General features: G+C 42.3%; 2 protein-coding genes across 8 annotated transcripts in view; both read left to right on the forward strand.

Moving 5' to 3' along the window:
• Usp33 (ubiquitin specific peptidase 33) overlaps positions 1–10,843 on the forward strand; it is a 50,403-nt gene extending 39,560 nt beyond the window's left edge. For 2 of the 3 annotated variants that reach the window (XM_021195566.1, XM_021195567.1), the window contains exons 21-24: positions 1,300–1,408; positions 6,938–7,040; positions 8,633–8,701; positions 9,426–10,828. In XM_021195566.1, the coding sequence (XP_021051225.1) occupies positions 1,300–1,408; positions 6,938–7,040; positions 8,633–8,701; positions 9,426–9,583 (439 nt within the window). In that variant the 3' untranslated portion in view covers positions 9,584–10,828. Of the gene's footprint in view, positions 1–1,299; positions 1,409–6,937; positions 7,041–8,632; positions 8,702–9,425 lie in introns of all 3 variants that reach the window. The other variant, XM_029537414.1, reaches the window with a different exon arrangement.
• A 2,207-nt stretch (positions 10,844–13,050) lies between these two features.
• Zzz3 (zinc finger ZZ-type containing 3) overlaps positions 13,051–25,509 on the forward strand; it is a 68,110-nt gene continuing 55,651 nt past the window's right edge. For 3 of the 5 annotated variants that reach the window (XM_021196188.2, XM_021196189.2, XM_029537240.1), the window contains exon 1: positions 13,051–13,181. The gene's annotated coding sequence lies outside the window, so the exon portion shown is untranslated. Of the gene's footprint in view, positions 13,182–14,014; positions 14,202–19,506; positions 19,613–25,509 lie in introns of those variants that run through there. The other 2 variants (XM_029537237.1, XM_029537239.1) reach the window with 2 other exon arrangements.

The raw sequence follows: 25,509 nt of genomic DNA on the forward strand, positions 1-25,509 counted from the left end.
AGTAAACAAAATAAAAATCATAAAATAAAAATAAAACAAAATAAAAAATCATAAAACAAATTGAAAGTAGTTACAGAAGTGTTGAATTATATCATAAATACCCAGTGTGTTATTTGAAATGTATAAAGGATATTTTTTCCATAATTTATTCATTCTAAAGTGTGGGTAGGGAGATTTTTAGTTAGTGGGGCTTAGTCTAAATATTGGGAATTTTTATGTTTATCTGCAGGATATACTGTGGTATATAATTTTATGTACCTTATTTAAATGATGTTACATCTCTGCAATACTAAACGTTTACGTGGTTGTATACTACTAAATTGGAAGTTCCTTTTTCTAAGAATTTTTTTTTTTGGTTTTTCGAGACAGGGTAGCCCTGGCTGTCCTGGAACTCACTTTGTAGACCAGGCTGGCCTCGAACTCAGAAATCCAGCTGCCTCTGACTCCCAAGTGCTGGGATTAAAGGCGTGTACCACCACGCCCGGTTCTAAGAATTATTTATATTATGTATGTGAGTATACTGTAGCTGTCTTCAGACACACCAGAAGAGGGCATCAGATCTCATTATAGATCATGTGGAAATTGAATTCAGGACCTCTGGAAGAGCGGTCAGTGCTCTTAACCATCTTTCCAGCTCAAAGCTGGATATTCTTACTCTCCTCAAATTTTAAATAATTTTATAATGTTATTTTGCTACTAAGCATTTTAAATATTAAAAATGCACTCACTAAGTGCTTTTTACTTGAGCACGGGAAGTCTTCATTTGATTAAAATTTGACTGGGTCTGTGCTTGTATAGTTAAGAGACAATTTTGTGCTAATATTTGAACCCCTTTCACTTGCTGTCGTTTCTAATGCTATAGTGGAAGAGAAAGTTGTAGCTATAAGGGAATGTTAAAAATGTACGTAAAGCAGGTTAGGGACTCGGTGATAATGCTGTTTGCCCTGGGAAACATAAACTCGAGAGTTCTTTTTTTGTATATTTCAACTTTTTTTCATATTACTTTGAGAATTTTTCTGTAGGATTTATTGTTTAAATAGTTTTTTAAAAATTAGTTGGTGTGTGTGCTTTTGTGCTACAGAGCATGGGTGGAGGTCGGAGGACAACTTGGGGGGGAGAGTTCTTTGATTCCATCATGTGGGTCCTGAGGAGACCAAGACCCACCGAGCCATCTTGTCAAACTCAGGATTTATTTGTAACCGGGAATTTAAACATTGATTAAAGAGTTAGAAATAGTTTCCTAGAATGTTTTTTTTTTTTTTTCTGAAGTTGTGACTTTGTTCTTAACTTCATGCTTAGGTATGGAGGAGGGCCTGCTGTCAACCATCTTTACATTTGTCACACTTGCCAAATTGAGGCAGAGAAGATTGAAAAACGAAGAAAAACTGAATTGGAAATTTTTATTCGGGTAAAAGAAGTAGCACTTTTGAACTGCAGATGATTTAAGCAAAGGGTGCTGACCTGGTAGTTAGCATTGGGGTGGGGGGGGTGGGGGGGGAAGAGCTGCAGAGGATGGCAGGGGTCTGCCTGCATAGCCATGACCAACCCTGCTCCATCCACCACAATTCAGCCTCCCTTCTTCCTGTTTGCTATGGATTTGCCATGGCAAGAAATCTTACTCCCCAAATTGTATGTTGTCTCCCTAGAGTTGTCTATAGTCTCCAGCTGGTGTGGCTGTTGGGGGTTGGTTGTTAAAGGAACCTGAACCTTCACTCTTGAAGGGTCTGAGCCCTCAGCAGTCTCAACTGTTGGGTCTTTGTAAGGTTAAGTTTTTTTTTTTGTTTGTTTTTGTTTTTTCCGAGACAGGATTTCTCTGTATAGCCCTGGCTGTCCTGGAACTCACTCTGTAGACCAGGCTGGCCTCGAACTCAGAAATCCACCTGCCTCTGCCTCCCGAGTGCTGGGATTAAAGGCGTGTGCCACCAAGCCTAGCTGTAAGGTTAAGTTTTAATCTCTGGCTAAAGGTTATGGAAATAGTGAGTAGTGTCTGTAGCTAATTGATTGTTGGATCCTAAAAGGATTTTTCCATGTTGTATCTTTTGTGAATTGACCTTAATGACAAATGTGACCTTGAGTAGAAACTTTACATAGGATTTTGAGGTGAAATCATACTGAGTTGTTTATACAGAACCCAAAGCCAGTCAGTGTCCCTTTCAAGAGACAGTGGATACACAAAAAAGGAAGAAAATGCTGTGGGAAGAAAGATGGAGATGGAGACAGAAGGAGTCAGATATGGGATCTCTCTAGATCTCCAGGGACTAGTTCCCTCACTACTCTGATTTTTGATTCTTGTCTCCAAAACTGTGAGAAAAGAGATTTCCCTTTTTAGTTACCAAGTTTGTAGTTGCTTATCATTCATTGTAAGTGCTACAATGAATGCAATAGTGTATAATCTCTTTCTTTATTTCTTTTTTTTTTTTTTTTTTTTTTTTTTTTTTTTTTTTTTTTTTTTTTTTTGGTTTGGTGTTTTTTTGATTTCAGAAAGAGGGTTTCTCTGTGTAACCTTGGCAGTCCTGGACCTCACTCTGTAGATTAGGCTAGTCTCAAACTCGGAGATCCACCTGCCTCTGCCTCCTGAGTGCTGGGATTAAACATGTGTACCACAACCACCCAGCATTAAGGACCTTATTTTTAAGAAATGTTTGCACAGCTGTGGTTCAGGGGTGTTTGGGAGGTGGGGTTAGGAGGGATGGCGTGTTGGGGTTTGACCTTAGGGCCCTACACTTGTCATTGAACTTTATCATTCGTTTCTTTAATTTGTTATTTTGAGACAGGATTTCACTGTGTTCAGGTTGGTGAGATTTGTGTATACTTTTGCCTAATTGGACTCATGAGGGGTGGGGTTACAGTCAGGAGCTAATAAACACCCAGCTTCGTTTTATTTTGAATCATGGTATATATAGCAAGTTCCAGGTCAGTCAAGGTTGGGCAGTGATGGCACACACCTTTAATCCTGCTCTTGGGAGGCAGAGGTGGGTGGATCTCTTTATTCTGATAGATTAGTCCTTTAGAGGACATAGTCTAGGGTAACATTTCCATAAAGGAACAATTTGTGCACACATGCATGTGTGTTTTGTGTATATTTGATGCTGAAAATCAGACTTAGAACCTTATGCATGATAGACAAGTGCTGTATTGTTGGCCTGAATGATACCAAACTGGTTAGGCCCTGTACAGCCCCTATCAGGAATTGAAAGTTGTTTCTGAGGAATTTGGGCTTCATTTCTGTAATCTGAACACTTGAAGTTCACCTTGGTTATCTAGGAAGACTCAGAACAACACATCTAGCCTGGTGTAGAGCACTCTTGTAGAAGTAGGGTGATTAGGAAGCTGACATAATCTTTAGCCATATACTACTAGTTTCAGGCCAGTCTGAGCTACATCAGACAGTCTCACCCCTAGTAACAGATCATGGATTACTAATCTGTGCACCATCATGAATGAATTTGAAGCATTATGCTCTTTTGCATGTGGCATATATGACCTTTCTTATGCTAGTTGCACCTAGTGTCAGCAGCTTTCCTGGCAAACATTCCATAGTTTTGCATTTCCTGGGATCCCAAATGTAACCTAGTCTTTTTATGGCCTCCTTATGTGGGATCTCATCCTGGCATACATTTGCCTTCTTTCCTTGGCTTTCTGTAACCTTGATACAAGCTTCCATGAATCCTGTTATATTTTGCATGATGCAAAAGCAGCAGTATGTTGTTGATACCAAGTTCTGCTGCCATTTTTAGGTACAGTCTGGGGGCATTTTACATCCAAATCGTAAGCGACCTGGTCACAAAACAGGTGACCTTAGTGGCTTGGAAACTAAGTGGAGTTTCAGAAAAATTAAAAAAGCAGATAGGATCAGTTTGAAGAAAGAAGTCTGAGGAAATGAAGTGAAGCACAGGACCTTGGGGTTTAAATGATGGACAACAGCAGTGACTTGTGGCAGTTGGCTGTCTCTTGCTGTATGGGTCACAGGGATCCAGTTCTGGTCTCCATGCTTGCTGGCAAGTCCCTTTATTCACTGGGTAATCTCTTGGCCTGTTTTTCTTATTGAGTCGGGGTCTCTGTATCCCAAGCTGACCTTGAACTTCTGACCTTCTTGCATGCTAGGGTTTCCAATGCTGAGACAACAAGGGACAACATTTAAAATTGGGGCTGGCTTTCAGGTTTAGAGGCTCAGTCCAGTATTGTCATGGCAGGAAGCATGGCAGCGTCCAGGTAGACACAGTGATGGACAAGGAGCCAAAAGTTCTACATCTTGAACAGAAGGCAGTTAGAAGACTACCTTCCAGGCAGCTAGGAGGAGGGTCTCAAAGCCAACCCCCAAAGTGACACACTTCTTGCAACAAGGCCACACCTAATGTTGCCACTGCCTGGGTGAAGCATATTCATACACCACCACACTGCATTCACTACCCAAAGAGATTGTATATTACTATGCCCAGTTCTTGATTTCTTTAGTACCTTCATACATAGACCCAGAATTTTTCATATCCTGTTTTATGGTTCCTATGTAAGTAGTTTCTGAGTATCCCAAGAAGACTCTTAACCTCAAAGTGCTTACCTTTAATAAATATCAAAGGGTCATGAGAGTGACTGGTCATGATGGCACATGTCTATAATCCTAGCCTTTGGGAGGTAAAAGCAGGAGTGTCTGTAATTTGAGGTCACTTGGGCTGCACGATACACTGTCTTAGCCCCTCCCTTAAAAAAGCCATAGAGAAGGAAAATGTCGAACAAGGGTTAAAGAGCTCAAGAGTAGTGTGAGGAATTGGTCAAGATAGGTCTGTTGAGGTGGCGTTAAAAGAAAGACTTTTGTCATAACCAGGCTCACAGGAAATGCAGATACAAAAAGCAGAGCAGAGACTGAAGGAAAGGCCATCCAGAGATTGTCCCACCTTGGGGTCTATTCCATCCGCAGACACTAATGATGCCAAGACATGCTTGCAGACAGGAGCCTGGCATGGCTGTCCTCTTGAGAGGCTCTGCTAGCACCTAAGACAGATGCAGATACACACAGCCAACCATTGGATTAAGCCTGGGGACCCCAATGGAAGAGGAGCTGAAGGGGATTGCAACCCCATAGTAAGAACAACAGTATCAACTAACTAGACCCCTCAGAGCTCCCAGGGATTAAGCTACCAACCAAAGAGTATACATCAGCTGGTCCATGTAGCAGAAGACTGCCTTTTCTGTCACTAGTGGGAGGGGACGTGCTTGGTCCTGTGGAGGCATGATGCCCAAGTAGGGGGATGCTAGAGGGGTAAGGTGAGAGTTGGTGGGTGAGAGGTTTGTGGAGGGTGAACCAGGAAGGGGACAACATTTGAAATATAAGTAAATATAATAATAATAATAAAATAAAGACTTGTAGGATGTATGGGAGGATAGTCAACAAAAATAATTGGAGAGCGAGCGAGAGAGAGCACAGAAGCTAGGAAATCGGGAACATATCAGGGTGGTTTCTGGGACTAACTGAAAGGTCACTGTGGTCACACTTGTGGATAAAAGGAAGTCAGATCATTGGGTACTTCTTTTTTTTTTTTTTTTTTTTTTTGGTTTTTCGAGACAGGGTTTCTCTGTNTAGCCCTGGCTGTCCTGGAACTCACTTTGTAGACCAAGCTGGCCTCGAACTCAGAAATCCGCCTGCCTCTGCCTCCCAAGTGCTGGAATTAAAGGCGTGCGCCACCACGCCTGGCCATTGGGTACTTCTGAACTAATAGTGAGAACCTTTGGGGCTGGTACATAGCTCAGGCAGTGGAGTGCTTGCTTAGCATGCATAAAGCACTGGGTTCAGTCTCTAGTACTACATGAAACTTGGCATGGTGGTACATGTGTGTATTTGTAGCACTTGGGAGGTAGGAAGATCAGAAGTTTAAGGTCATCCTTGGCTCAAAATGTTTGAGGTCAGTCTGAGATAAACTGTCTTTCTGGAGGAAAAAAAAAGTCTGGTTGGGTCGTGGTGGTGCACACCTTTAATCCTAGAATTTGGGAGGCAGAGGTAGGCAGATCTCTGAGTTCAAGGCCAGTCTGGTCTACAGAGTGAGTTCCAGAAGAGCCAGGACTGCACAGAGAAACCCTGTCTCAAAAAAACAAAACAAAACAAAACAAAACAAAACAAAAAAAAGAAAAAGAAAAAAGAAAGTCTTTGGCACTGGGGATGTAGCTCAATGGTAAATAACTTATCTAGAAAACAGAAAGCAGTTGAGGGAGAGAATAACAAATCTGAGGATGATCACTTTTATTTTAATCTCATTTATGAATGCAAACTTGGATCACACTCATCCCTTCCCACTATATTTCCAGTTCCATCTGGACTTCTTTCTCCAAGGCTACCGTGTTTAGATTAAAGAAATAGGGCTGTTTAGATGGTTTTGTGGATAAGGGCACTCAGTGCCAAGAAGGCTCACCTGCATTCAATCCCAGTGTCATAGTGAAAGGACAGAACTAACCTCTGCAGTTTGTCCTCCCACTCCCACCCCCACATTTTAAGTTTTATTAAAGAACTATCTGTCTGATTTTAGGTATGTCTATCCCTATCTAGTATATGAGCATTGTTACCCAACAGGAAGTACTACTGTAATTAGATTTCAAACACTTTATTCTTTTGAGGCCTAGTTGCACCTCTTTTGCATAAGTGTTTCTGTTTGATTTTTACATTTTTTTTTAATAGGCTGGGGTGGATTTTTAATAAACGTATTTCATAGGTATTTTAAAAACCTTCTCTTAACCTGTTCCTCTGTGCTCCTCTTCTGTATGTGTATGTCATATTTTGAGACATAATCTAGGATCATTTATTGATAGACAACACTGTATCTCAGAGCTGAGATAAGCTAGTGTGAGTGTTAATGTTACCTCATAGATGAATGAGAAATGTTCTTGTTGGATACTGGATGAGAGGGTTGTGAGTTCCAGACATTAGGTGCCTGACATTTTCTCTCTGTAGCTCAACAGAGCATTTCAAGAGGAGGACTCTCCGGCTACTTTTTACTGTATCAGCATGCAGTGGTTTAGAGAATGGGAGAGTTTTGTAAAGGGAAAGGATGGAGGTAAGTGGCCAACTGAAAGCGTATTAGCCGATTATTTTGTTTATTAATTTTATGAATATTGGGTATACACCAGTGAACAATAAAAGACCCATGCTGTCAGGCAACCCACATTCTAGTTTATGGATTTATTGCTGTAAACTGTATCATTATTAATCATGGCAAAAATAAAAGAAAAACTGAACAAATTTTGTTTTTAATTTTAATTGTAGCATATAGAGAGATGGGATGGCTTAGCAGTTAAGAGCACTTGTTGCTCTTCTTAGGGATCTGACTTCAATTCTCAGTATCCACACCAGGCAAGAGTATCACCACCCGGAACTCCAGCTCCAGAGGATCAGATACTCCCCAGTCTCCACTGGCACTGGCACACTTACCCTCCCCCCCACCTCCCCAATCTTAATGTTGAAAAACTTTAGAGGCAGGTGGATCTCTTTGAGTCCAAGGCCAGCCTGGTCTACAACAGAGATACTGTCTCAAGAAAAAGAGAAAACAACACCCCCCCCAAAAAGGATGGAATGGAAAATTACACTTTATCCAATACAATGTGGACTTTTAAAAAAATATTTACATATGACAATAACTTGAATGAAAGGCATGATGGTATAAGCCTTTAATCCTGGCACTAGGGAGGCAGAGGCAGACAGATCTCTGTGAGTTCAAGGTCAGCCTCTTCTGCATAGCCAGTTTCAGGCCAGCCAGGACTAGTTAGAGAGAATCTTCTATTGCTATTAATAATAATAATGATTACAAATAAGACATTCATGTTTGTTTTATTTTTCAAGCCAGCATACAAAGTGATGGAATTTTTAAATGCATATGGTATACTTTGTTCTTACTTCCCCTACCCTTCAACTATTTTATTTAAACAATGTGTTATGCAAAACAAAACACCACAGATATTAAAACCATATGCCTATTTTTCTGTAGATTAGTCATTTCTCTTCCTCATGCCTGTTGGGAGCTTTTGATAATTGATTAAGCACTGTACTTTCATATGAAAGAAAAATGGCTTTTCTCCTAAAAGAAAGGCATATCTTAATATTTCATTTTATAATGTTTTGGTTAAAAAAAAAGGAACTGTTTGAGACAACGTTTGGTTTTTTGTTTTGTTTTTTTAAGCTTATTAAAGGGTTGTTGTTCATTAAAGGGTTGTAGCATTAAAAAAAATTTTTGATCTACAATTCCCAAACAAGTGATTTTTCGAGAAGACTGAAGAGTTGGCTCACTGGTTAAGAGCACTGGCTGCTCTTCCAAAGGACTTGGTTCAATTCCCAGCAACCACATGGTAGCTCACAGCTGTAACTCCAGTTCCAGAGTATCTGACACCATCACATACACATACAAGAGCACCAGTGTACATAAAATTGAAAAAAAAAATGATCATTAAAAAAAATAAATTGTTTCTATCATACTTTGGTGCTGATCTCACCTTTCTTGGTTGTTTGGGGTCAAATGAAATCTCCAAAGCTGAGAAGATACTAAGAATCGATATTTGGTTAGTTCTCAGTAATTTTAGGTATAAAGTTATATAGTTCTTTGCTGCATTTTTTTGGAAGTGGACACCTTTTAACCTTTTTATCCTTTTGACTTAGATCCCCCAGGTCCAATCGACAACACTAAAATTGCGGTTACTAAATGTGGTAATGTGATGCTCAAGCAAGGTAAGTTTAACACACACACAGTTTCTTTGTGTTCTGAGACAAGGATCATGTCCTCTAGGCTGTCCTTGGATGTAGCTGAGGCTTTAACTTCTGACCCTCTCTGTTTCTATCTCCCTACTGTTGGTGTTACAGGTGTGTACCATCATGCTTTAATATTGAAACTTTTGTTAATGAGTTATTGATAAAAAAAAAAACCCCAGCTATTAAGTAATTCATGTACCTAGTTCAGAAATGGTCAGGCTTACAGTAAAAGAAAGGGTAAAAATTTCTTATTTATAGGAAGGTTTTAGGGTTGTTGGTAGGAGCTTGGAAAATAGATCTCTAGATATTTAGAAACAGACTACATATTGTTTTTTTATAGCATGACAATCTTATAGCAAGCTGACAATCTGAAGGTTTCAGAATTCTCAGTCATCCATAGAGGATTTCTCTATTGGATATACTGTAAAAGCTATATTAAGATTCATGTTTGTGGGCTGGTGAGATGGCTCAGCGGGTAAGAGCACCGACTGCTCTTCTGAAGGTCCTGAGTTCAAATCCCAGCAACCACATGGTGGCTCACAACCATCCGTAATGAGATCTGATGCCCTCTTCTGGGATGTCTAAAGACAGCTACAGTGTTCTTACATGTAATAAATAAATAAATCTTAAAAAAAAAATTTAAAAAAACAAACAAAAAAAGATTCATGTTTGTAAATATCATTCTTTTTGCATACAATTTTAGGAGCAGACTCTGGTCAAATTTCAGAAGAAACATGGAATTTCCTGCAGTCTATATATGGTGGGGGGCCTGAAGTTATCCTCCGACCTCCAGTTGTTCATGTTGACCCTGATGTACTACAAGCAGAGGAAAAGATTGAAGTAGAAACTCGCTCTTTGTAGTTCTGAGGGCACAGAGCTCTAATGAGAAGTTATTCTCACTTGATGCACACACATTCAAAACATTCCTCAAAGCATGTTGATTCTCTCGATTTTCATCTTTTTTTCTTATTCCTTTGTACTGGGCATTATGGAAGGGTATATTAAAATGTTATATAAGTTGGTATATTTAAATGATAAGTAACTTACCAGAATATCTTCCAGTGTACTGTTTTGAAAGAAAAGGGACAGTTGGTAATTAGGTTCTCTGACCTTTGTTCTACAGGCAGATCCAGCATACCCTTTGTAGCACTGTAAATACTTTAGCTTTGAAAATGTTTTTATTACTCTAACTCATCATAACTGGCTAAGCTTTTTCATTTCTCCAAAAAAACTAATTTAATTGTATATTTTGACATGGCTTTGCATAATAATAAGCCTATTTTAAATCCAAGAGTAGTGGTCAGAACATTGTTAATTTCCTAAAGCTCAGGAAACATTAGGGTATTACTTCTTTTGCACTGCAGCATATAAAATTGCATATTAAAATTTACAAAATGTTTTTTTGAATGTAACAGGATGTATTCATTTTCAGTGGAATTTGTTACCAGATATCAGTAAATTATTGCTGCTTATAATGTAAAATGTTAAACTTTAGTTCTGTAGACCTGAATGGTATTCATTAATGTTAGTAACAAGAAAAAAAATCCTCTTAGTTTTAGGCCACTTCTATTTTGAGAGCATGAAGTATGGAATGTGTCAAATGAGATTGTTGATAAAGCTGAAACCACTTGCAAAATGATTTTTTAATGAAATGCACAAAGTCTTTTTGAATAAGAGTATTCACTGCTGTTTGCTTGATCATGTGATGTCAAAAGCTCTACTATATACAAATACAAACATGCAGGTGACAGAGGGACAGCATTTATGGTGGCTTTGCAAGGTTGTTAAAACTCATTCAATAAAAATAATTCTAAAATGTGTAAACTGAATGTTGAATTTATTTGATAGACTTTTTAAAAAAAGGCTTAAAGTCTGTTAATATTAATGCCTTTCATTATATCTTATTTGAAAGCATAAGCTAGGAAGTTATTTGCTATAATTAATTTTATTAAACTGTTTCAGAATGGCAGAATGGTGGTTGGCATCTGTCTCCCAGTACCTGGTAGGCTCGGCTGGAAGAATTTAAGTTTGTGGGCTGTGGAACAAGACTGTCTCAAAACAACAGCTAACTATAAATAAAACTTATCAACTGTGGACTTAAAAAAATGGTGATTTTCTGATTTTGTAACTCTAGCACCCCCACCCATTTTGATGTCGGATGTTATACATGCTGAACACTATCTTATTTTAGTTTGGGGGTGTTGTGAGGCAGCCTCATCCACAGGCTGACATGGATAGGTTTATTTTGAGAAGCTGAGAGGTAAGACCCTGCTGGGAGAGAACAGGTCACTGGGGCGGGCCTGCGAAGGCTACATCTTGTCCCTGGCCTGTGTATCTTTGTGCCTCCTAGGTGCTCCCTGAGGCTGAACAGCTTTTTCTGCCACCATATTCTGCCTTGTTACAGGTCTAAAAGCAATGGAGTCAGTTGACCATGGGCTAAAACTTGAGCAAAATAAATCTGTCCCTTGTTTTTATTTTGTTACAAGGATCAAAGCTAACAACCAGAATGCTTTTTATCACTGAGATATACACTTCAACTCTAACATTCCTTTTGAGAGACTTATTCAAGTGCTCTTCAACCTGTGAATAGGAGTGCTTATAGCTTAGTGGAGTGTTCTCTCTCTAAACTCTCTCTTCAAAGCTTCACTGAACTCAGGCGGTCCTCAAACTTGCTTAGTAGCCTATAATTCCAGTCCTGTGAGGCAGAGGCAGGAGATGAAGAGCTCTAGGATGCGTGTGTGTACACACACACATATGGATGGAGGGAGGGAAAGGCAGAGAGAGTACTGTAGACAAGCCTTGACAATAGAAGCTGTCTCATTGAAAAAAAGCTTCAAATCGAAATGCCTGTTTTGCCAACAAATGTTAGCAAGGTCATGGGTTGGGTTTCTCTCTTATGTTTACATATTAATGCAGAACCATTCACATGGAAGAGAAAAAAGGGAAAGTAAATTTGTGTGGAAAGCTTTGTTTAGTCCGTGTACATGACAGGACCTTTATCATTACAACCATCACTTCTCTTGGAAATGGATGACAGTCTAATAATGGTGTGCGCGTGCACGCTGCCTGGCTAGACAATGCTCCCAGCAGCAGATAAATTCTGACCATCCCAATAGTAGCTAGCCTATGCAGGTGGCATAGCCTGGCTGGGAAATCGTGTTATTTTTATATCTGTGCCTATTACAAGTCCAACACAATTCAATAAACACCATGGGAGGGTGTGCTGTGTTGAGGCCTTATAGACCTTACTACTTGGAAAATCAAGGCAATGGAGAACAGTGTCTCTAATAAAAGAAGATAGCAGGTGTGATTGTCAGTATAACTATAATTGGTATCCTTGATTTTGGAGCAGATATTACTGAGTTGAATTGGAGATAACCAAATACAAGTCCACTTCTATGATCTAATAACGAGCAATTGAAAAGAAACCACACATACCCACTTCCTTGGAAAAACAAAACTGCCCCAGCTAAGAAAACCAAAGGCACTTGAAGCCATACTTCACAGTTGTAAAGAGCCCCAGTTAATGGATTCTACCAGTGGACTCGGTATTTTTGGAACACAGTCTAATAGCCGAAGGGTTGCATGAGCGTCCCCACAGCTCAGAAGCGGTGGCCTATGGTGCTATCAACCCAGAGGATATACTTATCCCTGTAACCGAAGGCGGGCATTACTTTGCTGCACTAACAATATGGGAGTATGTTTGTATGTTTGAAGGGCGGTGTTACAGATTGAGCTCCAGAGCTTCAAGTAGTTATGGTAAGCACACGCTGAGCTACATAAATAACCATTTTTCACTATGGGTTGAGCCATACTTGGCGCTGGACACAACTGTGGGCAAAAGGCAAGAGAAAAGACGCCCTGCCTTTAAAGAGACTACAGTCTTGGTGGGTAGTGCTGTCTAAAGGAACGGAAGATAAAGACAGTGGGCAAGGTGTACTCTGATGGGACTTCCGAGGAGTCGCGGTGGAGCTGGGGAAGTGTCCTGCCCTAGGGAGGGCGGGTGAGCAAAGGTTGGAGAGATGGGCGCTTGCGTACTGAGCGGGCGGCGGCTGGCGAGGTAGACCGGAGCGTCGCGCGGAGAGCGTCGCGGAGCCGGGCAAGGTCGGGACGCAGGCAGGCAGCCTCTCCCGGAAGGTAGAGCGGCTCACTCCACGCAGCGGGCCGGTGCGGTGAATCCTCCCGCCCGCCGGCAGGGGCGGGATCGCTGCAGCGGCCGCGGCTACCAGCAGGCGGCGCGCCGAGCGCCCGGCTCCCAGCGTCTCCGAGCCGAGGAAGGAGGGGACCGGAAGGAGCCGCCGCTGCTGCGGGAAGTGGAGGAGCGGGAGGCGGGGACCCACCTGGAAACGCCGCGGCGCCGCTGTGGGGCTTCCTGCGGCGGAGGGCGCTGGAGCCGGTGCGGCGGCCGACGGCGGCCACGCGGGCGGCGCCTCCCCGAGCGGCCCGCCCCACGCGAGAGGTAAGCGGGATCCCGGGGCGCGTGGCGGGGCCGGCGCAGGGGCGGGAGCGGAGCGCGGAGGGAACGCGCGGGGCCGGAGCCCCTCGGAGCGAGCGAGCGCCGGGAGGGGGTGGCCGAGGCGGCGGCGGCGCCCCCACGTGGGCCGGGCGCGCGCGTTCGCGGCTGAGGGGGCGGGGAGGCCTGCGGAGGCGCCGGGCGCGCGCCCGGGGCTCACGTGACGGCCACGTGACCGGAGGCCGGGCCGGCTGAGGTCGAGCGCGGTCCTCCGTGGCGGCCGGCGGGCGGCCGGGGGCTGTTTGTCTTCCCCCCCTTCCTTCTCCCTCGGAGGACTCAGAGGAGGCGCACAGGGCCGGGGGAGGCTCGCCTCTCCTCCCGTTTGCCCGCGGCCACCCGGCGCGAGGGCGAAGCACACGTTCAAAGTCCCGAAGTAGTGATTCGCTCCCCCTCGCCGCCATGTTGGCTCCCGAGCACGCCCGCGAGACGCCAGCGGGTCGGTATCGCGAGATCCCGGGACTCTCGCGGGACCTGGTTGGCAGAGCGGTTGCGCTGGATGGCGGAGCCCGGGGACCCGTAACTCTTTTCCTGCAGGCAAGTGGTCGGGGAGGGGCCGGGGCGCGCGCCCGGGCGCCGGGAGCCGTCGCGCGCGCGCGCGCCTCGCCGTCGCCCGCGGCCGTGCCGAGCGGCTGGCGTGCGCCGCGCTCCTCCCGCCCCCGGGCGCCCGCCACCTGCGGAGAGCTCCCCGCCGGCCGCTGCCCCGCGCCCGCTCGCCCGCCGCCGCTGCCAGCCCGCCCCGCCCGCCGCCGCCGCCGCCCCGCTCTGCCCAGTTGCCCTCTCTCCAGACAGCTCCACTTTCCTGTCCTAGCTTTCCCCAGTCTCCCAACAGAACGCTTTGCATCTCCTGTGTCCCGGCGTCACGTAGCCACCCACTTGTCTATTGGGACGCTTTCCTCGCCACCCTGGCTGCTGACAGTAACTTTTGGCAGTGTTTGGGAGCCCCTCTCACCCCTGACAGTGCCTGAGGTCAGAATACAATCCTTGTTCTGGACATGCTGATTAACTCACGTCGGTAGGGATTGGGGTTTTAGGGGGATTGAGGTGTGACCATTTTGGTATTCTGGGGTGCCCGTTTTGTTTTGCAGAAAATAGTAGTGGATTTGTTTTAACTAAAAATCCCGCTACTTAAGTTTGAGATCGTGTCTTCATAAGTCAATCACTTTTTTCTACTTATAACAGCCACTCACAAGTCAGTTTACCATATTCATTTTCATTTCTTTGTATTCAGAAGTATGGAAGAAGCTACACAATCGGGAGACTAGATAGATAATTCAGCGTTATCCTGTCCGCCCCACCCCCCTTGCTCTGAGATGGGCATACTGTCTGTTTCTCGGGATACGCTAAAACTGACTAGGTGGGCCGGGAATATGGCATTTGCTATCCCAGCCAGCACATACCATTTTAAATTTTTATCATTTATATGTGTGCCTGTGTATCTATCTTGGATATTGTATGTGCTCAACTCTCTGTGGAAGCCAGAAGAGGGTGTCTGATCCTCAGGATCTGGTATTACAGGAGTTTGTAAACTTCAGAGTAAGGGTGTCTGAACTTTGGACCTTAAGACAGAGCAGCAAGCACTCTTAACCACTCTCTGTTTCTTTGAAACTACAAAAGTATAGTTACTACATACAGAAAGGTAGAGTAAAATGCTCTTTATTCTGTTTTACAAACTTCTCAGTTTTCTACCCTGAACCTGATCATTTTGTGGTCCGTGCTTTGTCCTAAGTTGTCAGGGTTAAGTTGGAGGTCTGATGTTGTAATAAACATTCATAGCATTTACAAGCAGCAAATTATCCACTAGATAAAATTATATAGTGTGAGATCTGTTGTCAGGACTCAAGTGTAGATAACTTGGTGGTATATACTGAAAGTATCTAATAGCTCCAATAGTAGAGCTTTTGTTTGTTTTTGCAGTGGAAATGTTCTAGGGTGCTGGTAGCTTTGTACACAGAAAGTTCTTTTAGAACAAAGATTTAAGGAAACCAGTTTTGTAATTGTTAATACTTAAGTATTTATTATGCATTCTAAACCAAAAACATGCTTATGGATATTAGTTCTTTTAAAATTTTGTTCTAAGTTTTAAAAAGATGCTTATTTTATGTGTATGTGCCCTAATGTTGTGGTCAAGGAGGCCTTGATGGTCAGAAGAGGATTGTCAACAGTCCCTGGAGTTACAGGTGGTGACTGTGCCCTGCTATGTGGGTGCTTGGAACCAAAGGCTCCTCTGAAGAGCAGTAAGTGCTCTTAACTGCTGAGGTGTCTCTTCCAGCCCCTCAGAGTAGCAGTTTAATCTAGTCACTAGATAGACGTCAGTATTTAATACAAAACATCTACTTACATTAGAAGCACTAAGTATCATTTTTGTCATTACTCTTCTGAAAAAAACGTAGCAGTGATAGAATTCTATTTAAAAATTTAAAAAGCTAGGTAGTAAGCCGGGTGTGGTGGTGCACGCCTTTGATCCCAGCACTTGGGAGGCAGAGGCAGGTGGATTTCTGAGTTTGAGGCCAGCCTGGTCTACAGAGTGAGTTCCAGGACAGCCAAGGCTACACAGAGAAACCCTGTCTTGAAAAAAAAAAAAAAAAAAAAAAAAACCTAGGTAATGTAGCTCATGCTGTACTGGAACTTAGTGAACCTCTAGAATTGAGAAACAGGAGGCAGTCACCATTTCTATATTTACTAGACAGGGTGCAATAAAAAGTAATTGTACATGACTCCAGTGGTCTTTTTGTTTGTTTTATAAATTAGTCTAGTGCAGGTAGGAATATTGAGGACAGACATGTTGAGTTATAATATGGAGAAGATGAAAGGAGTATAGGCCGACAGTGGAGCTATCCATGTTAAAGTTAGAGATGCAGCGAGGTCAGGGTAGGCAAGCCCATTGACCTTGAATTGACGTCATAGGAAAGAGGAGAGACAAGTGGTTCTTTTGGGGGAGGGGTATTTGTTTTGGGACAGGTTCTTACTGTATAGCCCTGGCTAGCTTGCTGTCTGTGCAGACTGTGCTGGCTTTGAACTCCTGGCAATGATCCCACCGTTGACTTTAAAGGGTTGTGAATACAGAGTGTGCCACTACACCCAACCCTTAAATGTCCCTTAGACTGCTGTATAGGTCACCTTCAGATTACACTAGATAACCACTTGTAACACAGGTCAGCAGGTGAGTGAGACTCTGTGGATTACTTCATAAACTATTGAGCTAGATGTGGTGGGTTATGCTTTTAAACTCAGCGTACAGAGGGTGAGGGTACTGAGTTTTACAGCTTTAATGACTACATAGTGAGTTCAGAGCCATCCTGGGTGATGAGTGAAACCCAGTATCACATACAGAGAGGAGAAAAAGAAAAGTCATCAATCACTTGGAAGTCACACTTTTGCAATTATTTCTGCAAAGCTGTCCACCTAAATTTTGCATACTAATGATTGGTTTATTGTGTGGGTTAGAGAATAAAAAATCTTATGGACATGGTGGTGCAGGACTTTAAACCCAGCACTTGGGAGTCAGGTGAGTGCATACGAGGAGGCCAACCTGGTCTACTGATTGAGGTCAAGGGCAGCTACGCAGAGAAAGCAGGCCTCAAAAACAACAAAAGAACTTCCGTTATACAGACCGTTTTTGGTGATGAGTTTTGTAGATTACCAATCTTTTACAAGTAATTTACTTTGAGGTTGAGAAAAAAATCAAGGAAGAGGAAAAAAGTGTTTTGCATGGAATCGTTCATACAGTTTATAGTAAGGTACATGATGAAAGCATGGAATCGTTCATACAGTTTATAGTAAGGAACATGATGAAAACATGGAATCGTTCATACAGTTTATAGTAAAGTACATGATGAAAAGGTGTTGCAGGTGCTTTAAAAAGAAAGCTAATTTCAAGTAAAAGTTCAGTTTAGGGTTAAACTAGCAATTGAGTGTTATGATGTTTTTGGCAGCATTTAGTATAATTGTGTTTTTTTTTGTATAATTTTCTGTAATTAAAACTCTGATAACTGGTTCCAGACCCCTAGACAGAGGACTGAGGTGCATATTTTACATACCAAAGCTGACTTGGCCTCCAAATCCTCCCAGCATCCCTTGGTCCCTACCTGCCATTACCCTGCCCCCAACCTTGAACTTTCCAGCCCTTCCCCCCAGGCTCTTCTATATTATCTAGACTTTTTGGTATTCCTCTTCTCTCTGTGGGTACACCCTTTCTGTCTTTCTCTCTCCCTGTCCCATTTTCCCTGTGGCGATTTCCCTGCCTCAGTCCTTGGGGCCAGTGAACTCTGCCTGAGAGCAGCTTCCCAATAAACCTGCCTTTAATATAATCTAATCTGACTTGAATTGGCTCATTTCAGTAACCACTGTCATACTAGAAAAAAGTATATGTGTATCAGTCTACATTGCAAAGTCCCAAAGGTGTGTGTGGGTTTTGAAACTGACTGTCTGGACTTGATATTTTTGTTTGACACTGCACTTCTTACCTTTCTGTTGTTTTCTGCCTTCTTCTTGTAGTATCGTATAATAATTTCTATCCTGTCAGATAAGTGAGTTCTGTACTTTCCCTGAGGACAGCATTGTTGCATGACAGGTCAAGCTGGTTATTTAGTCCTGCTCCTCCCACTTTGTGCAACACTGGGAATTGAATCTAGGACCTCAGGCATACTGGGGAAGCGTCTTACTGGACTGTATATAATTCCAGTTTTTACCTCTTCCTGCCCTCTTGTGTTTTGAGGCAGAGCTTCTACAGCAGGCTGGCCTAGAGCTCTTTTTCCTCCACTGCCCAAGAGATGGGTCTATTGGTGTGTCCCACTGGGTCTTGTTTTATTTTGGCTTTTCGAGATAAGGTTTCTTTTGGCCTTGTGTCTTTTCTTTTTTTAACCTTAGTGTTTTTAAACACTATAGTTCCTAATCTAACATTTATTGAGCAAAGTGAACTCAGTCATTTGTAACATAATAGAGATTTTCTATATCTTCAAAATCATTGGTAACCCAAGTACACTCATGCAGCACTTCATGAGAGAGGTCTTGTTATGGAGAAGTCACTCTGACTTGATAGTTTGAGGGCAGTTGGCTGCTCTACCAGGCAGGTTTCAGATTGGATTCAGATTGTCAGACCCGATGGCCCATCTAGTTGACTTCTAGTCGGTAGAAGAAGTTCAGTAAATAGACCCTGTTACACTCTTTCTTTTTTCCCTCCTCCCCTTCCTTTTCTTTTTGTACTTAGGATCAACCTTTGTACCTTGTACACCCTAGTGCTGTACCTAGCATTCAGCTAAATTCCCTAGCCTAATTTTGCTTTTCTTCTAACTTAGCAGTTGGAATTCAAGTTTATGAATTTCATAAATGAAGAGATTATTCTTTGGGTTCATTTATATGGCTGTATTGTCAAGATTATCTTCTTAGAAAAGATCTGTGTTGTGTGAAATTACTTTATTAATATCTCTTTAAGAACTTTGTGATTACCTCCCTGTAAGGTCTCAGAAACCCAGGACAAATGGCAAGCTGAGGTGCCTATTTAACACATTAAAGCCTACCTTGTCCTTCATGTTCTTTCAACAGCCTCCTGTCCCTACAGGTCACAGAGTGTGGCCATCCTCATACCCTGCCCCAAACTCTAAACTTCTTCAGCCCTTCCACCAGCTACCCTTCCTGATAGAACCTAGTCATTTTGGTTACCCATCTTTTTGTATATCCTTTACCCTCTTGGTCTCCTGGTCTTCTTTCTGTCTCCTGCCCTCCCCGCAACTCTTCACTGGCCCAGCTCAGGGTTATGTTCACTCTGGATGCTCCCAGATGTCTTTGCCTGACTATACTCTCCTTTTTATAAATTTTCTTCTCTGCCATGCCTAGGAACAGTCATTTTATTTCTTTTTATATTCAATCCATCTCCAACACATGCATGCACATTGTCCCTCACTCTGTCCAGACAGTGTCTCATGTACTCTAGGCTGACCTTGAACTTGCTACAGTACCCTATAAGGTTGGTCTTAAATTCTTGAACCTCCTTCATCCTCTTCCTAAGTGCTAGGATAAGGAGCCTGTGCTTCCACACTTAGAACTGTAATACTTTTTTGTACTGACTCTCTAACCTTTACTCCAGACCTATCATCTTCCCACCCACCAGGCCTCCCACATGCTAGGTCAGTGCTCTACCACATAGTCTCCTCCCAACCCCCCACTCCCATACACTTAATACACTTAGAGTTTTTAACTTGAACTATTCCCACCAAATATAAACTTGTATTGTTTTTACAGTAGTTTCTTTGCTTTGGGAGAAATTTTGTTTTGTCTTTGCCATGATTTTTTTTAAATGTGTAAATGCTGTTAAGTGTCATAAGCACAGAAAGTTTTCACAAGTGCACAGCAGAGTGGATTGGCATAGAATGAGCACACTGGTAGGTATCACTGAGAATCCCATCCTCCTCCTAGCTATTAATCATCCTTCCCTTACCCCAGGGAACCCCAGGACGTGTGATATCTTGTTTGCTTCTTAGCATAGAATCTTGTGACATGTGCTTTATTGTGTTTAGCTTTTTTCTCTACATTGTGAGAGCCATCTGTTTTATCTTCACTTCGTTTTGTGGCCTGCGAAAGTATAGGGATCTCAACACTAACTCAGATATTTTTCTTACAAATGTTGCAGTTTTCAAGAAGTATGAGGACAGTCAAAGAAAAACTGCATTTGCACTGGTAGAATATACTTGTTTTATTGTCATTTAAGTAAGCCTTGGTCATTAACACCTTACAGCAGTACCTCAGCTACTCCAACTTCATTTTGTTTTGAAGGTTTGAGTTCAGCATTCCTGACTAGTTAGTTCCTTTCCATTATTTGGTAGCTTTCTTTACATTCTTGGAATTCCACAGGTACTAGTGATTCCTGTGTCAGTTTGGGGGTTGTTTGTAGAATCTTCAGGTATTATAAAGTTGTTGGAAGATTCCACTAAGAAAAGTCCTAATTTAAATTAAAGCTGTTCTCCACTCAAAATGTTTAGGTCCTAGTAGTGTGCAGATTATAAAGTCACATTGTAAACTGCTATACAAATGTGAATTACCCGAGACCCTTACCCAGTTGGTATCTCTTTCTGACTGCATGATATAAATGAAACTTTCTTCGCAAAAATTATTTCTTTATATTCTACCACTTCGCTTTTTTAATTTTAAAATCATTGAGAAAGATTTGTTACTGTGGTTTTGCATTTATTTTAAGCATTCTTTTTGTGTGTTTGTTTGTTTGCAAAGGGGGTGGGGCACTGACTCTGCTTGTGGACGTTGTACATCGTGGTGCGCACTAGGCTCCGCACCACGATGTACAACGTCCACAAGCAGTTTCCTTTCTTTTTGTTTTGTTTTGTTTTGTTTGTTTTTCGAGACAGGGTTTCTCTGTATAGCCCTGGCTGTCCTGGAACTCACTCTGTAGACCAGGCTGGCCTTGAACTCAGAAATCCACCTGCCTCTGCCTCCCAAGTGCTGGGATTAAAGGCGTGTGCCACCACACCCGGCTTATTTATCATTCTTGATAAATGTATGTGCTTGTGTGTTGCTAGTGATGAAGCCCTGGGCCTTGAGCAAATAGACTTCTATTCAGCTATAGTGGATCAATAAATGCCTTCTGCAGGGGCTTGTGTGTGTGTGTGTGTGTCTGTCCTTCTGTCTGTCCGTCTGTCTGTCTTGTCTATGCCTCATTTGCCCAGGATGGTCTCAAGCTCATTATGTAGCTGAGGATAACTTTGAACTCCTGATCCTCCTGCCTCCACCTTCCAAATGCTGAGATTCCAAATGTACTTGGCCCACAAATGCTAGTGTTGTTGAACTAGTCAGAGCATTTTCCAGTTTGACCTTAGCTACTTGCATACTTTTCTGTTAGCTGCCTTTGAACAAAAAAGTTTTGATTAATTTGTAACTATAAGGCACAAGTTCTCATGGCTTACTATGCTTCATAAATCACTTAAAAGGTTGTTTTGTTTTACTTTGGTTTTGAGGCAGGATTTCATTAGATAATCCCAGGTGGTTCTGAACAGAAAACCTTTCTGCCCCAAACGACCAAATGCTGGATCATGGTGTGTACCACTCATTGCATCATGCTTGGTTTGAGTTTTGTTGTTTTGCTTTTTAAGACAAGTTATCTCTAGGTACCCAGACTAACCTCAAGGTCGGGTGTTCTTTGTCAGCCATCCATATACCATGCTGAGGTGACAGAACTGTGCCATGGGCCCCTGCCATACCTGACTTTGTACATCTTTAACTCCTGGGTTTTTATGGCTGTGCCATCAGTGTTTAGGGGTAGACACAGGCACAATTCCCCACTGTTACCTTTAGCAACCTGAGGGGCTCCCCTGGAATACCATGGTTCACACAACCATGATTGGTAGCCTTGACACTGAATTCAGGAATTTCAGGACTAGCTAATGAAACAGTTGTAAATTTGATTAAAGATATTTTATTTCAACAGAGGCTTCAGTGTGAGAGAGGCCAAAAAGAGATACCCAGAAGAAAGCAAGGTACTCTGGAGTGTGGAGCACATGGCTGTGGGCTTCTAGATGAGGCCCTGGTTTTTGTAGGATTTTGGTTTAATTGAAAGTTACTATCTTATCACTGGTTTGCCTTTGAAGGCACCTAATAGGATTATAATTGTTAAACTAGACATCTAGTCCCACAGGTAATGGGAAAGTAGGTTATCTTTACTGTTAGTAGTTTTTGTTTTGTTTTGTTTGTTTGTTTGTTTGTTTTTTCTTTTTGGTTTTTTGAGACAGGGTTTCTCTGTGTAGCTCTGGCTGTCCTGGAATTCACTTTGTAGACCAGGCTGGTGAGATGGCTCAGTGGTTAAGAACACCAACTGCTCTTCCAAAGGTTCTGAGTTCAAATCCCAGCAACTACATGGTGGCTCACAACCATCTGTAATGAGATCTGATGCCCTCTTCTGGAGTGTCTGAAGGCAGCTACAGCGTACACACATATAATAAATAAATAAATAAATATTAAAAAAAAAGAAAGAAAGAAATCCGCCTCCCTCTGCCTCCCAAGTGCTGGGATTAAAGGCGTGTGCCACCACGCCCGGCAGTAGTTTTTTTTTTTTTTTTTTCTTAGTTTTATTTTATGTTTATGAATACCTGGTCCTGGAAGTCAAAGAGGGTATCAGCACGTGGGTGCTGGGAATTGAACCCAGGTCCTCTGGAAGAGCCGTCAATACCCTTGACCCTAACTACTAATCTACCTCTCCAGCCTATTGTAAACTGTTCTCCTTGAGAGTTTCTGGCTTCGTCTAGGGAGTGAGGCCTTGCCCAAGGCCCTGTACGTTCAGGTGTCAAGCTTAGGTCATTTTTGTGTCAACATTAAATATCTGTATATGGAGGATGTGTTGACAGGCCTTTATAGCAAATGTTAGCTGTGCTGGAGTTGCTTCCTTAGTTACTGAGGGACTCCAGTCAGAATCTGGGATGATGGGCTCCTTCTTTTCCTATGCCCCCACAGTTTCCCAGTTTTCTGTTATGGTTCAGTGCAAGGGGCTCCTTAACACTGAAGTATTTGAAGAAAATGTTTGGCATAATTTTAAGATTTAGTTTGTGAATTAAATAAACAATACACTACTAATAAAAATTCTTATAGCTTTAGCTACACTTTTGGTTTTGCTAGTAATCTAAAAGTTGAAAAGAATGGAGACTGGAGGATGACTCAGGTGTTGCTCTTGTACCAGGGCTGAACCCTGGGGTCAGTTTCTCGCTACCATCCATGTCACAGTCATCACTAACCACAGTTCCAGGGGGCCTGGCACCCGCCCTCTCCTGACGAGTGCAGACATCGGGCTCAACACTCACGCACAGAACAAGCTTCGGAAAAAATGAGTTTCCCTTTATTCATAGTGTGTGTGTGTGTGTGTGTGTGTGTGTGTGTGTGTGTGTGTGTATTTTGCCTGCATGTATGTCTGTGTATCACTTGCATGTAATGCTTACAGAGGACAATATCTTCTGCATGTGAATGTACAGATGGTTATGAGCTGCCATGTGGGGGTTCTGGAAGAACAGCTAGTGCTCTTCTACTGCAGAGACATCGCTTCAGCCCCAAATAAAAGGTTGTTTGTTTGTTTGTTTTTTAAGTTTAAGAGAGTTGCTGATGTAGCATGGGTTTTGACCACTGAAGAATTTGGAATTGGCCATGATCGAACACCTGTTTGTGGGCTGTCAGCCTTTTTTATAGTTTTATAGTTTGGGTGGTATAGTATGCACATGGGTTTGAAACCTGTAAGCAAATTCCTATATCTCAAAGCTGTAGTTTCCTTATAAATAAACTTAGTGTGTTCTAGTTGGAATCTGCACAACAAAGACTTGTGAGTATTGCTGGTTCTTCTTACTGCTGTAGACACGGATCTTTGTAGTTTGTCACACAGTGGTGTGTTACTCCAAAGCTCATGTTCTTCCACTCACAGCTATAAACTGAATGTTTCAGTTAAGTAGTGGCTGTGTCATCTTGCAGTTTTAGTAGTTGTCAGAAAAATGGATTTCAGAAAGTTGAGTGAAAAGCTAGGCAATGACTGAATAGTATAAGCCATCAGTACTGATAGATAACCCTCACTGTACGTTGTTACTGAAATGACAATATATTCTTATGAGTTTAGGAAAATGTGTGAGTGACCTGAGGAATCTGTAACTTTGCTAGGTGAGGCGTGGTGCTGCACGCCTTTGGTTTGCATTCAGCTCTGGGAGGCAGAGGCAGAGGCAGAGGCAGGCAGATCTCTTAAGTTGGAGGCTAGCCTCATCTATATAAGGAGATAGTTCAGGCAAGCCAGGGTTACAAAGTGACCTACAAAACCAGACAAACCCATGAAACAGCACCTCAGACAGATGAAGTAACAGGCTGGACAGTAGGATTCCATGTCGGAAGAACTTGAGAGGTGACTGGTACTTCCTGTCTCCTCAGAGGATCTCAGTTTGATTTTCAGTACCAACATCCACAGTTCCCAGCCACAGATAACACCATGTGTAATCACAGACACATAGGATTAAGAACTTGTAATAATAATACATGTTTGTTATTTTTGTTTTATTATATTTTATTAGCTTCCTTGTTTATATTATTAAGGGGGAGTTTTTAGTGTGTCAAAAGCAGAATCTAAGAACTATTGAGGAACCTGAGTGTGCTTAGTGGGGAGAAGGGAAGGGAAGACCTGATTAAAAACTAATAAGGAATTCCAGGAACAATTGTTCGCATAGAGTGGATTAGATCCAGGCTACTGCTAGCTGTTTTTCCTAAGCAGTAATGTTTTTAAAAGTCCCCTTAAAATAAAATCAAGGGGCTGGAGAGAGGGCTCATTGGTTAAGAGTATGTACTAATCTTTCAGAGTACAGGTGATTGACAGCGTCTGTAACTGTGTATAACATCAGGGGTGGTACCTCTGAGCTCTCCAGGCTCCTGGACTCTTGTACACACACCAAGACAGACACCATCTGTTTTTAGGGTCTTTGTAGCCTTGGCTATCCTGGAACTTGTATCATCTGTGCAATCCTGGTTATGCCACAAGCCACACCAGTTAAAAGAACTCCTCACTGGGAATCTTCCCCCGTGTTCCTAGGGCCAAGTTGATAAAGCCAACATCACATATGTATTCAAAGACGTTTGAGGAGCTACTCGCAGTCTTTGTTCCTTTTCTTTCTTTTTCCATCTATGCCTCCACCCTAGAACCTTTTTATTTTTAATATGGAAAAATAGTTAACTACCTTACTCGAGCCACTGCCCCTTCCATCACTGAAAGGCACAGCAGTCAGATTACATCTTTTATTTGCCATGTGTTTATTTTTAAAATCTGCTTTTAAAATGCAGTCTTCATGAGTGGGTGTGAAGGGGGAAATGGGATGACAACAAACGCACAGATACCTCTTAACTGCAGTAGGTACTGGTAATGGGAGTTCTGGGAGGTGTGGGGAAAGGGGACAACTTGGGAACAGTAGTGCCTACTTTGGCTTTTTTTTGTTTTGTGTACTTAATGTAGAAATTTTGATTAGAAAACTTTACAGTTGCTCAGGATTGAACTTATGTTTGGCACATGCTGGTAGCTTCCTTAGTGCTGGACTGCACCCCAGCTCACAGAAGTGCTTTTTGTTTGTACACTATTTTGTTTCTTATTGAAACATGAAACACATAACTCCTTTTGCTAATTTAAAATTTTTTTAATGTAATAGAAATTTTCTGTATTTAAGGTCGGGTTTAGAGATAATACCATCTTCTATTTAATTGTTTTTAGCTTTGTCTCATTTTTGTTGTCTTCCCAACTGGGATGGTTGGTTTTTTTTTTTTTTTTTTT

Source organism: Mus pahari, chromosome 4 (genome assembly GCF_900095145.1).
Source record: "Mus pahari chromosome 4, PAHARI_EIJ_v1.1, whole genome shotgun sequence".
Taxonomy (NCBI): Eukaryota; Metazoa; Chordata; class Mammalia; order Rodentia; family Muridae; genus Mus; species Mus pahari.